Source organism: Microcaecilia unicolor, chromosome 3 (genome assembly GCF_901765095.1).
Source record: "Microcaecilia unicolor chromosome 3, aMicUni1.1, whole genome shotgun sequence".
NCBI lineage: Eukaryota > Metazoa > Chordata > Amphibia > Gymnophiona > Siphonopidae > Microcaecilia > Microcaecilia unicolor.
The window spans coordinates 323748164-323762169 of record NC_044033.1 but is presented as its reverse complement, the minus strand read 5'-3'; the positions used below and the strand labels follow the sequence as shown (position 1 = coordinate 323762169).

The window sequence follows — 14006 nt, the reverse complement described above, 5'->3', positions numbered from 1 at the left end:
GTACCCCTACACTGTATTTTTTCACACCGGAGTCTGTAGCCACCTCTCCGGAACTATGTAAGCCACTTTGAGCCTACTAATAAGTGGGAAAAGGTGGGATACAAATGCAACAAATAAATAAATAAACATTTCCAATTGCATACACTGTGTGTGTGTTTCTGTGAGCCAGAAAATATTGTCCTTCAAAATTGCCGCATAAGGACAAAGACTCCACATCAGAGAGCCAACTAGAGTACCAGTGCAGATGGAGCTACTTGGCTTCCAGGAGCAAGTCCTCCTCCCAGGGACTGAATATCAAGTCCTGCCCTAGTAAACAAAAGTCATTGGCCTTGTAATATTCTCTTCCGTATGCTTCTGTTCAACAGGGAATTGGAAATAAAAGTGCCAACAAATAGGCATTCTGCATTGAAACAACACTCCCTGGTGTTAGATATTGGGGATGAAGGAGAGGGTGCAGAAATATGAAGTGGTGTCTGCACTGAGGATACTAATAATGCTCTTTTCCTCCCAATCAGCAAAGAAGGGAGCTTCAGCACTGATGAAGTAGCCTGTAGTACAGAAAATTGTAGAACAACCCATCTTTATAGCCAAGGCAGATGGTGCCTTTCGTGAGCTCATGCTAGTGCTTCAGTCGCATCTCAAAGTGAACTATAAACAATTTCTCAAAACCTCTTCAGAGAGTGTCCCCAATCACTGGAAGAAACAGAGCCATCCAACAATGAACCCGTCCAAAGGTCTGGAGCCAGAGCATTAGAACACCTCCACTTTACCAGAGAGATAGATCATCTACTCATTCAGAAACTGTAAGGAGCTGCACATTTCTACAGGAAAGGGACCTGATCTCCTGCACCCAGTGAGGAAGTAGCATTCTCACCTGCATCAGCATCACAACCCTGGGACATTTCTAGTGTGGTGACTTATAGGGAAGGGAATCAAGAGAGCTACTATTAGATCAATCACTATCCATACCTAGGGACTTTATGCCCATCAGAGAATTTGAATTAACCTAATTTGATTTCCTGCCAGCCAGGCACCAAAAAACTGAACTTCGAATACAATTTCTAGAATTCTTGAACTGCGTGATCAATTTGTGGGGGTTGAGACCAGCTTTAAGCAGGCAAAATGAACCAGGGAGTATTCAAGTACTCCTCCCAAGAAGGGGACCACAAGACTGAATTTCACATTGATATTGTCTAGTGTGTATATGCCTTGAAAATGGAGCAAAAATGCACCAAATTAGAGCCATGACCTCTTTAGTTGCTCATCTACACTCGGTGCTAATTGAGGAAGTCTGCAAAAACAGCAACTTAGTGTATGACACTTCTACTACCTGATCAACCTTTCTCAACAGCCAAACAATATTACAAAGGCTCCTCAACTGTTAACCCATCTCTGTTTACCCCCCACTCCTGTTTTTCTTCTCTGGGTTATGCCATACAGTAACAAGGAAGGATGGTAGGGAGTAATCCTAAATCAGATTCTTTACTAGTTTGGCTGATTTCACCCTGCTTCTCAACAGTTACCTGTAATAAGGGTTCTTTGTAGATAGTAGGATAAATTTACCTACCCACCTACTTCCCAGGAGAATTGCTGTTCGAGCTTTGACATGTACTGAGGGATAAGGAAATTCCAGTGCGTGCTTAGGAAAACTGAGTCTTCTGAGCTGTAAATGTGTAGTGTCAATATCTGTGCTGTCAAATATCACCCTCTGGTATGTCTCATTTATCCTATCTATGGAGAACACTTGTTACAGGTAAGCAATTCTGCTTTTTTGCCACTCTAAATCCTCCTACACTATATGGAATGCCTGAGCAACATGGAATCCTCCCCACTTTCACTAGTTGACAGGCCATTTCCTCCATGAAGATCTCTCTCATCTTTGTGACATACCTGACCCAAGTTAAACCCAACAGACAACTGACTTGGACCGAAGTTGTCTACACTGCAGAACTATTACTTGAGTCGTAGATCAACCTATCTTAACTGCTTTTAAATCTCATTGATATTACAGAAACAGGTAATCCACCCTTTGGTGGACATAGTAATTCTAGTTGTGAGGTTAGTACTGGTCATTATTTTTTTAAAAAAATTGGTTTTACAATCATTTGTCATCTCTTAGTGAAAAAATGACTAATTTCTATTTTGGGTTTGTTTTTTTTTTAAATGCAGCACCTGGCAGTAATGAAAGCTTCATGTCCCCTGGACAAGTGCCCAACAGTAGCATGCAGGATATGTACAACCAGGCTTCCTCAGGAACCATATCTAACATGGGCATGGGCCAGCGACAACCGTTCTCTTATGGGCCTGGCTATGATAGGAGGTGAGTCTCTCAAATATTGGACATGTGCACTAGTCCGCATTAAATTTCATTTGCCACTTAGATGCCCAGTCTCACCATGAGCGTCTGGTTTAATATCAAGCTGCGAAGATTTGGAATGTGATACTGATAAGTATTAGGTCTATGGTTTCCTATCTTTCTTTCCGGAAGTCGTTAAAGTCTTATTTTTTTAAGGAATACTTATTGTCTGATAATAATCAATGAAGGCAATACATTTTAGTTTGCAATATTATTAATTGTTGTTGTAGTTTTCTGATGTGATTGTGATCAGTTTTTTTAAGATGTCATCCCTCTCAGAACTCTATGTGAGGGGGAAAGTGGATTATAAAAGCATAAAGTCTTGTAATATCCCTCTGCAATTACTCACAATGTGCTGGTGGTCTAACAAGTTACTCAAAGCTGTTGGATGGTGAGTCAATTGTGAAGAATTGTAGGCGGACCATACAAGGCTGGAAGACTGAATGTCGAGACCAGAGGTGAGCAACCTAGTGGCGTAGCCACCACTTAGGGCTCAGGCCACCCAACAGTAGCGCACATTTAGCGGTAGCTAGTTGGGATCCTAAGCTCCGCCAGCTGATGGTAACGAAAACGCTACTCCGGACAATACCGGCACCTGTGCATTCTCAGTTTTCGTCACATGCCTACTGCAGACTGCCAAGGGGGGGGGGGGGGAGGAGAACACTTGGTGACCACCCACTTCTTACCATGGCCCACCCAAAATCTGTTGTCTGGCTATGCCTCTGGAGCAACCTGTAATCCATGGGCCAAATGCATCCCTCCATTGAATTGTATGCAACACCCAAGACCATGGGAAGTATATACAGAAAACATTGTTAACCAAAGTTTTGGGAATTTTGAATACTGTATTTCACAAATACTTTCAGAATAGCCACTCTAGCAATTTGTTTCCATCCTTTGTAGTTAAGTTTTTATTTATCACTGAAGGTGTATGGAACTCTGCATTTCCAATCCCAATATAATGTAATGTTGCAGCACACTAGGGGTAGTACTGATATTCATGTGGCACTCTGAGTGTAAAGATTGCATACCCCTGATCTAGATGGATGAAATTTAAGGTGGACAAGAGCAAAGTGCTGTACATAGGGAAACATAATCCGGACTATAGGTATTTGATGCTGTTCTTCAATAAAAATGAATGAAACATATTGCAACTCTAACCTACTTCCCTAGGTATATCTACACACAGCTTGCATAAAAGTAAACACACGCTTTCTGTTTACATAACGTTTTGGAGGCTTATGTGGTTGCACAACTTTATAAACCCAGCAGCCAGACTGATATATGGTAAAACATGATTCGAAAGCGCAAAACCCCTTCGAGGAAAGCTGCACTGGCCCCCAATCAAAGAACGGATCATCTTCAAAATCTGCACTTTGGTCCACCAAATCATCTACGGCGTAGTCCCAAGATACATGACAGACCTCATAGATCTACCAACTAGAAACGGACTCGGATCAGCACGATCATACCTAAACCTACATTACCCAAACTGCAAAGGGCTAAACTACAAAACACTGTATGCATCTAGCTTCTCCTACATAAGCGCACAACTATGGAATGGACTCCCGTATGCAGTGAAAACAATACATGACCACCTCAACTTCAGGAAATCATTAAAAACACACCTCTTCAAAAAGAGCTTATCCCACCGATCCAACGTAAATCCCCATACCCAGCAAAACAACATAATCAATGATTGTACTGGACAATTTACTATCCTCTTTCCCCTCGACCCCTTGACGCCTGATTCACTTCTACCTCTTTTGACCACAACACAATCTTGTATTTGTTATCAACCGAAATGGCAAACACTTTTACGGTACTTTGTTAAGCCACATTGAGCCTGAAAATAGGTGGGAAAATGTGGGGTATAAATGTAACAAATAAATAAAAGCCCTATTCTTCATGAGAAATAGGTTTTGCACGCTAGAAATGGGTTGTGCACTTTAACTCAAACAATGTCTGCTGGGAAAATCTTGAGGTTCAGACTACTCGTCATCCTCAATCTTCTGGACACCTACAGTGGTCTTTGGAACAATATAAATGGCACCAAGAACCTGTGTCCTTGCTTAATCAATTGCTTGGAAATACATTTGCCTTGTGTTAAAAGAAACAAAGAAAGAAAGGTACAGTATATATTATTGTATACATGACACACGGAATGGTTTCTGGTCTTTAAACAAAATGCAATATTAGACAGGAAACCTGAGTAAACATACAACACAGTTTTTAAATTGTTACTTCATTTATTTCATATTCATTACTTCATATTCATCTCAATTGAGAGGAAGCTCTGAAATGAGGGGGCATACGATGAAGGTGAAAGGGGACAGACTCAGGAGTAATTTGAAGAAATACTTCTTCACAGAAAGGGTGGTGAATTTATGGGATGGCCTCCTGGTGCAGGTGATGGAGATGAAGACTGTATTTGAATTCAAGAAAGCTTTGGGACAAGTTCATAGGTAAAAAAAAATAACTGCCCCCTAAACTTAATCGCATGTTGCAGGCCCTATGTTTTAGCTGAGTCCTCTCGAGAGAATGCAGAGTTTAGCTGGAATAATACTGTAACACACTCAAGTTAGCACACAATCCTAGGAGGTCTTAAATACCATCTAAATTTTCAATTTCTCACTAAATAGCATAAAGGATGAGCATACTATGATATTTAGCGTAAGCTTGGTAACCCCTCTTTTGCAGATGATATCCTTCATTTGCATGTACAGACGCATAGTTTTTCCATTACGTTTTTTGAATTACTTCAGCCTGAATGGTAAGATCTTTCTGCATAGCTGGCTATGTTCAGTATGCACATGAGGGTGTTAACATGCATCCCTAAGTTTATTGCATAAGCACCATAGTGCTGAATTTATAAACCAGCATTTCAGTTGTCTTTATACCTTAACAGGGTCTTGGACTTCTTAAGATCTCCAGTATCATTTTTAACATAAACATAAGAATAGCTATACTGAGTTAGACCAATAGTCCATCTAGCCTAGTATTCTGCTTCCAACAGTGTCCAATCCAGGTCACAAGTACCTAGCAGAATCCCAGTTAAAACAGTCATTAATCAATTAAGAACTGTTAAAGTGGCAATTAATGCATGATAACAATGTGGTGTCCATATACCCTCATTATTTTACTATTTGTGCCTAACCACATTATCCCCTCAGTCCCATGTATAGTGCACTTAGCTGAGTTCTCTGATCTTCTCCAGCCGGCTGGTAAACGTTCTCCTATGTTTCCAACCCTGTCTCCTGTTCATGAGATCATGAGGTGTGCGGTTATGCTTTCGCTGGTATGAGTGTATTCGGATTACTTCGTAACCCCGTTCCTTCCTTTCTCTTTATATGGGTATATGGACATGGAATAAATTAACAATTAGTGTGGTTAAGAAACTTTGATGTAAGATGTAACAGTATGTGTTGATTCAAGCCAGCCAATGCAAAGCCAAGTAGTTTTTGGTATGGTACAAATAATAACAATTGGGCATTAAGACCTATGATAAGAATAACCCCACAGAATCCCTGGAATCCTTTATATTAAGGTTCTGTTTCACCAGTTGGTGATAGACCAGGGGTGAAGGTGTTGAGGTCAGTTTGACAAACTAACAATAGTATTGGGGGTCCTGGTTAACACATACGACAATCCTTGGAAGTAAGATATTATAGATTATAGTAGACCAAGGAACCCAAATAAAGGAAAAATAAAGTAGTATACCATATTTTGTATTGTTACTTGAATATTTTTACTGCTGTAATTGCCTATTGCTCATGTTTCATCTATTCTTACTGTACACCGCCTTGAGTGAATTCCTTCAAAAAGGTGGTAAATAAATCCTAATAAATAAATAATAAATAAATATATTTTTAGTTAATTTATTGGGCTTTATTAAGTGCCTTTAAAAGCAGATTAACCCAAGTCGGTATACAGCAGGCCCAGTTTAACATGAAATTTACAATGTTGTTAGCAATAGTAAAATGACCAAATACATACAAATGAAATAAACTTGGATATATAATGTCTACAAACAATACCGTAATAGCATGGAAGACTGTTCAAATAACACAGATATAATACAATATCAGCATTATATTCATGAAACACCTAATAAGCAAGCAATAGAACATTCAAATAACATAGATATGATGTTAATGTTTTTCTGTCCAGCTGAGAGGCCAAGGGCAGATATATAGATGGGGACAAGGTGGGTAGTACAGGGTCAGTTGGGGTAAAAGATGGGTGGCTAAACTTAAGGCAAAATCTTTGTACAGTTAAACAAGATATAAGGATCTGGTTTAAGTTACAGAGTGTGTAACAAGCTAGTCCAGGTGCGGAGTAGAGCTAGTCTTGAGTTGTACATAGCCCCCCTGGGACTAAGTTTCAGAGTGTGGGGGCTACTCCTGAGAAGGATCCCCGGCAAGTATCACATTGCAGAATTTCTTTTGATGAGTGTACAGATAGTGATGATCTTTGAGAGGACCTTAGAGGTCTCAAAGGTATGTAGCTAACTTATTTTTTAAGTACTGTGGCCAATTTTGTCTGAGGACCTTGAAAATCAAACACATAAATTAAGCCCTGTAAGGTACTGGTAGCCAGTGTAGTTTTTGCAGAAAGGGTGTAATGTGGTCACACCGCTTGCAGCTTTCTATCTGCAGGAAATCCAATACGTTAGCGCTAAACTTTCAAAAAGGAGACTATGATACAATGAGAAGAACAGTGAAAAAAAACTTTGAGGAGCGGCTGTGAGGGTCAAAAATTTACATCCGGCGTGGATGCTGTTCAAAAACACCATCCTGGAAGTCCAGGTCAAATATATTCCGCGTATTAAAAAAGTAGGAAGGAAGACCAAACGACAGCCAGCATGGTTAAAAAGTGAGATGAAGGAAGCTTTTAGAGCTAAAAGAAAATCCTTCAGAAAAAGGAATAAGGAACTGACTGAAAATAATAAGAAACAGCATAAGGAATGTCAAGTCAAATGCAAAGCGCTGATAAGGAAGGCAGAGAGGGACTTTGAAAAAAAGATTGCATTGGAGGCAAAAACACATTGTAAAATATTTTTTAAAGGTATATTAAAAGCAGGAAGCTGGCAAAAGAATCAGTTGGACCACTAGATGGACGAGGGGTAATAGGAAAAGTCAGGGAAGACTAAGCCGTAGTGAAGAGATTAAACAAATTCTTTTTTTCGGTCTTCACCGAGGAAGATTTGGGAGAGATACCAGTGCCAGAAATGGTATTCAAAGCTGACAAGTCGGAGAAACTGAATGAAATCTCTATAAACCTAGAGGATGTAATGGGGCAGTTTGACAAATTGAAGAGTAGCAAATATCCATCCCAGAGTACTGATAGAATTGAAAAATGAACTTACAGAACTATTGTTAGTAATATGTGATTTATCATTAAAATCGAGCATGGTACCGGAAGATTGGAGGGTGGCCAATGTAACACCGATTTTTTAAAAAACGTTCCAGAGGAGATCCGGTAAATTATAGACCGGTGAGCATGACGTCGGAGCTGGGCAAAATGGTAGAGACTATTATAAAGAACAAAATTACAGAGCATATTCAAAAGCATAAGCCAACATGGATTTCGTGAAGCGAAATCGTGCCTCACCAATCTATTACATTTCTTTGAAGGGGTGAACAAACATGTGGATAAAGGTGAGTCAGTTGATATTGTGTTATCTGGATTTTCAAAAGGCGTTTGACAGAGTAACTCATGAAAGACTCCAGAGGAAATTGGAGAGTCATGGGATAAGAGATAGTGTCCTATTATGGATTAAAAACTGTTTAAAAGATAGAAAACAGAGAATAGGGTTAAATGGTTAGATTCTCAATGGAGAAGGGTAGTTAGTGGGGTTCCCCAGGAGTCTGTGCTGGGACTGCTGCTTTTTAACATATTTATAAATGACCTAGAGATGGGTGTAACTAGTGAGGTAATTAAATTTCCTGACAACACAAATTTATTCAATGTTGTTAAATTACAAGAGGATTGTGAAAAATTTCAAGAGCACCTTACGAGACTGGAAGACTGGGTGTCTAAATGACAGATGACGTTTAACATGAGCAAGTGCAAAGTGATGCATGTGGGAAAGGGGAACCCGAATTAATGTTAGGAATCACCGACAAAGAAAGGGATCTAGATGTTGCTGTTGATGATGCATTGAAACCTTCTGCTCAGTGTGCTGTGGCGGCTAAGAAAGCAAATAGAATGTTAGGTATTATTAGGAAAAGAACAGAAAACAAAAATGAGGACATTCTTATGCCTTTGTATCGCTCCATGGTGCAACCGCACCTCGAATATTGTGTTCAATTCTGGTCTCCGCATCTCAAAAAAGATATAGTGGAATTAGAAAAGGTACAGAGAAGGGCGACAAAAATGATAAAGGGGATGGGACGACTTCCCAATGAGGAAAGTCTAAAGCGGCTAGGGCACTTCAGCTTGGAGAAAAGGCGGCTCAGGGGAGATATGATAGAGGTCAACAAAATAATGAGTGGAGTTGAACGGGTAGACGTGAAGTGTCTGTTTACTCTTTCCAAAAATACTAGGACTAGGGGAACTCAATGAAGCTACAAAGTAGTAAATTTAAAATCAGAGAAAATTTTTCTTCACTCAACGTGTAATTAAACTCTGGAATCCGTTGCCAGAAAATGTGGTAAAGGCGGTTAGCTTAGCAGGGTTTTAAAACATTTTGGACAGCTTCCTAAAGGAAAAGTCCATAGACCATGATTAAAATGGACTTGGGGAAAATCCATTGCTTATTTCTGGGACAAGCAGCATAAAATGTTTCGTACTTTTTTGGGATCTTGCCAGGTATTTGTGACCTGGATTGGCCACTGTTAGAAATGGAATGCTGGGCTTGATGGACCTTTGGTCTGTCCCAGTATTTATTTATTTGTTACATTTATATCCCACATTTTCACACCTATTTGTAGGCTCAATGTGGCTTACATAGTACCAGAGAGGCCTTTGCAGGCTCCGGTGTGAACAAATACAGGATGATGATGTGGTATTAAGATCAAGTTCATGTGGCACAGCCACATTAGGGAATCGTATGGCAATACTTGTGTACTTATGTACTTATCAGTCGGGCTACAGCATTTGAATTAGTTGGAGCTGATGCAAACTTTTTTTGGTTTGACCAGTGTACAGGGCCTTAAAGTAGTTTAGTCATGATATTATCATGGCACGGACCTCAGTGGTCAGACTCGTCTTTTCAATATATGGAGAGAGTTTGTAGTTGCCGCAGGTGATAGAGACAGTTTTTAAAGGCTGTTTGAATTTGCAGGATCAGAGTGAGTGATGAGTCCAGCAGTATCCCAAGATTCCTGACCTCTGATTTTAGGGGGAGTTCATACGTCCCAAAAGTTATTTTGAAGTCAGGTACTTGTCCATTTGTGTTAGGTATCCGAAGAATGTCTGTTTTGGTTGAGTTCAGGTAGAATTTGTTGTTTTTTGCCCATTCCCGTGTTGTGGTTTGAGAGGCACAGTTTATTCAAAGCTGGTTCATTGGACAAAAGTAGTTGCACATCATCAGCATTGATGTAGAATTTTGTGCCAATTGACCGAAGCAGCTCAGCCAGAGACTTGAGGTAGATATTAAATAAAATGAGAGATGGTATGGATCCCTGTAGCACCTCACAGTTCAGTGCCCAAGGCAGGGGCGTAGCCAGACCTCGCCGGGAGGGGGGGCCAGAGCCCGAGGTGGGGGGGCACTGTTTAGCCGCCCCCTCCCCGAGCCGCCGCCACATCGGACCCCCCTGCCGGCCTGCCCACGATCCCCTTCAACCCCCCTCCCACCACCAACGCTCCCCCGCCGTCGCCGCCCGTCCCGTCGCCGCAAATGATACCTTTTTTGAAGAGAGACTTCCTTCCGCGGTCGAGTAGCGCCTTTCTTCAACGAAGTTCCGGCGATCAGCTGTTTCGATGCCGGCTGCCAGCATCGAAACAGCTGATCGCCGGAACTTCGTTGAAGAAAGGCGCTACTCGAGCGCGGAAGGAAGTCTCTCTTCAAAAAAGGTATCATTTGCGGCGACAAGGCGGGCGGCGACGGCGGGGGAGCGTTGGTGGCGGGAGGGGGTTGAAGGGGATCGTGGGGCAGGGGGTCAGGGCCAAATCTACGGGGGCCCGGGCCCCCTCAGGCCCCACGTAGCTACTGGCCCAAGGTAATGATGTGCTGTTGCTCAAGAGAACTGATTGTTGTCTGTCCGACAATTAGGATTTAAACCACGTAAATACTGTGCCACTGATACCTATTTCTGCCAGCCTTGTAAGCATGACAATATGTTTCACAGTGTCAAAGGATCTAGCAACACTAATATTGAGACAGATCCCCTGTTTCTGTTCAAATCATCGAGAAGGAACAGAAGAACTATCTCTGTTCTATACCCAGGTCTGAAGCCAGACTGACATGGGTCTAGCCAATTACTTTCATTTGGCCAGTCGTTGAGTTGAATTCAAACTGTCTATTCTATAAGTTTTGCCAGGAAAGGAATGTTAGAGACAAGTTGGTAGTTTTCAAGCTTGTCCTCAAGGGAGCTCTTTTTTAGTGGGGGGAGGGGTGCACCATAGCTCTTTTTAGTGTTGTTGGCAGCTGCCCTTCCACAAGAGAGGAGTTAACAATTTTTGTGGTCCGTTCAGTGAGGCTTGTACTTGCTTGCTTTACTGGGCAGGGATCAAGAGGGCAGGTTGCTGACTAGACCTTTCAGGATTTTCTTTTCAAGAGCTTCTTCTGTGACCTGGTTGAATGAGTCCCAGATGGCTGGCTGTGCATGGTGGGGAAGAGGGAGTGTTCTCCTTGTTAGTTGGTGAGAGTTTTGATGGGACTGTCTGTAGGTCCTGATGGAGACCTTTAATTTTATTGGCAATGTATTGTGGCAAAACTCATTGCTGGTTCGCTGTGACTGGGAGGGCTGGTTCTGTTCTAGAGTTTGCAGTATTTTAAATTTTGCTTGGTTGAATTGCAGCTTTTTCAATGTGTTGAGAGAAATATAGTTTTTGGGGTTTTTTTGGCTGTTGTTAAGGCTTGGCAGTACATTGCCATGTGTTTCTTTCAGTTGAGCCTGTCTTTATCTAGGTGAGATTTGCGCCATTTTCTTTCAGTCTACACAGGGTTCAAGGTGAATTAGAAAAAGAAAAACTAGAGTATAAAACCTAGGAGTACACAATAGGACAGTTATGTGTAATGCCACGGAGTAGAACATTCTAGTAAATTAACATGATGTAATAATTTTAGCAATAATATGGTCTTGGAGTAAAATAGTTTTATAGCCCTTTTAAAAAAGAACATAATTGGTCTCATGGCGTATTTCCATTGACAGTAGATTCCATGATTGCACTGCTTGATAAAAAATGATGCAGTGAAGTGTTTAATAGAGTTCACACCTCTTGGTTCAGAAAAAAACAGCATAAATTGATTTTGAATCAGGTGTTTTGAAAAAGAGCAAGCAGGAGAGATTAAAGTATACACGTAAGATGGTGCTATGCCTTGAGTAATTTTAAAAATTATACGGTAGAGCTTGAACAAAATTCTTGCTTCCATAGGTAACTAATGAGATTGGAAGCATAGTGATGTCACCCTCTTATATTTACTGAAGGAATAAATCAGTCTTACACACACAAGTGCTAATTTTGTCCCCTACCTATGTAAGCATTGGATTTTCAAAAGTACATATATAAGAGGAATCAGTGAGCCAAGTTCTAAACTTCAAAATTTGACATTTTGTGGTGGTTTTTAAGGACAGAGAGATAAGCACAATTACTCCCTCATTCTCCCCTCAGATACCCAGGCCCAAACAATCACTTAGCTCACGCTTATCTGTGGTTCAAAGGAAGAGTAAATTATCAACAGAGACATTTTTTTGAAATATTTGTGTATTTTCCTTGTGAAGTGGAAAGTATGTGTATATTTAAAGTCTGCCCAGTTCATGGCCAGAGCATGCCTCCTCAAAATCCTGTATATGCTGCAGATAAGTAACCTGAAGAAATACTTCTTCATGGAAAGGGTGGTGAATTCGTGGAACTACCTCCTGGTGGAGGTGGCAGAGGTGAAAACAGTATCTGACTTCAAGAAAGCTTGGGATAAGTTTGGGAGTGAAATGGAGAGCAGATGGCATGGATGGGCAGACTGGATAGGCTATATGCCACCTGATATTGAACACCATTTAACCTGCCAGGAACGGCTCCTGGCCAGTTACATGGCATTTAACTGGCTATCTGGCAATATTCAGCGGGAGATAGCTATCTCCCGCTGAATATTGCCAGTTAGTGCTTAGAGGATAACCAGTTATATTGTGCAATATAACTGGCTGTCCACTAAGTTTGGTGACCAAGTTAGGCCGCCGAAATAGCAGGCCTATCTTTGACCGGTTTCAACTTAACTGGCCAGTGCTGAATATTGATTTGTTTGGTCAACTTAAGTAGAGGAGTGTGGTAGCCGTGTTAGTCCACTCTTAAGGTTATCAATAGAAATCAAACAAAATAAAACATGGAAAAGAAAATAAGATGATACCTTTTTTATTGGACATAACTTAATACATTTCTTGATTAGCTTTCGAAGGTTGCCCTTCTTCCTCAGATCGGAAATATTTCCGATCTGAGGAAGAAGGGCAACCTTCGAAAGCTAATCAAGAAATGTATTAAGTTATGTCCAATAAAAAAGGTATCATCTTATTTTCTTTTCCATGTTTTATTTTGTTTGGTCAACTTGAAACCACCCAAAAATAAACCGGATATTCAATGCCGGTCACTGTAAACGGCCCGTATTGAATATTCGGTCTCAGCGCCGACCACAGGAGGCAGCCCAGCTACCTCCTGCGGTCTGAATATCGGCCCCATGGTCTTTATCTGCCTTCATTTTAATATGTTTCTAAGGCGTGGCTACTTACACATGTATGCCCATACACATATCTGCACTAGCTTTTTATATGTGTCAATCCCACCTAACCTTTCCATAATGATCTCCTTATGCTGTAAGCTGTATCTTATATACTCCTATATATATATATATATATATATATATATATATATATATATATATATATATACACAGTGGTGGAAATAAGTATTTGATCCCTTGCTGATTTTGTAAGTTTGCCCACTGACAAAGACATGAGCAGCCCATAATTGAAGGGTAGGTTATTGGTAACAGTGAGAGATAGCACATCACAAATTAAATCCGGAAAATCACATTGTGGAAAGTATATGAATTTATTTGCATTCTGCAGAGGGAAATAAGTATTTAATCCCTCTGGCAAACAAGACCTAATTTGTGATGTGCTATCTCTCACTGTTACCAATAACCTACCCTTCAATTATGGGCTGCTCATGTCTTTGTCAGTGGGCAAACTTACAAAATCAGCAAGGGATCAAATACTTATTTCCACCACTGTATATATATATATAATGTCATTAAGTCATCTGTGCATTTCACACGCAGGCATTTTGTTAGTTTTTCTGCTCTTAGTAAAGGGAGGAAAGCCTTTCGGCCAGTCACTCATCATAGCTGGCAGAATACACCATGTTTTAGATTGCAGTGTATAGTCATTTGAGTTCATGTTGCAATTTTACTTGAAAGTCAGTTTATACCAGAAATAAGCTTACAATGAGATAGCTTGATTCTGTTTTTCAGAAATCAGAGTAAAAATAAAAC

The 14006-nt window shown here is 40.6% G+C and overlaps 1 protein-coding gene across 2 annotated transcripts in view; it reads left to right on the top strand.

The window, feature by feature from the left end:
* LOC115466843 (AT-rich interactive domain-containing protein 1B-like) overlaps positions 1–14006 on the top strand; it is a 1026314-nt gene that overhangs the window by 994443 nt on the left and 17865 nt on the right. For both annotated transcript variants that reach the window (XM_030198387.1, XM_030198389.1), the window contains one exon: positions 2170–2320. In XM_030198387.1, the coding sequence (XP_030054247.1) occupies positions 2170–2320 (151 nt within the window). The remainder of the gene's footprint in view (positions 1–2169; positions 2321–14006) is intronic.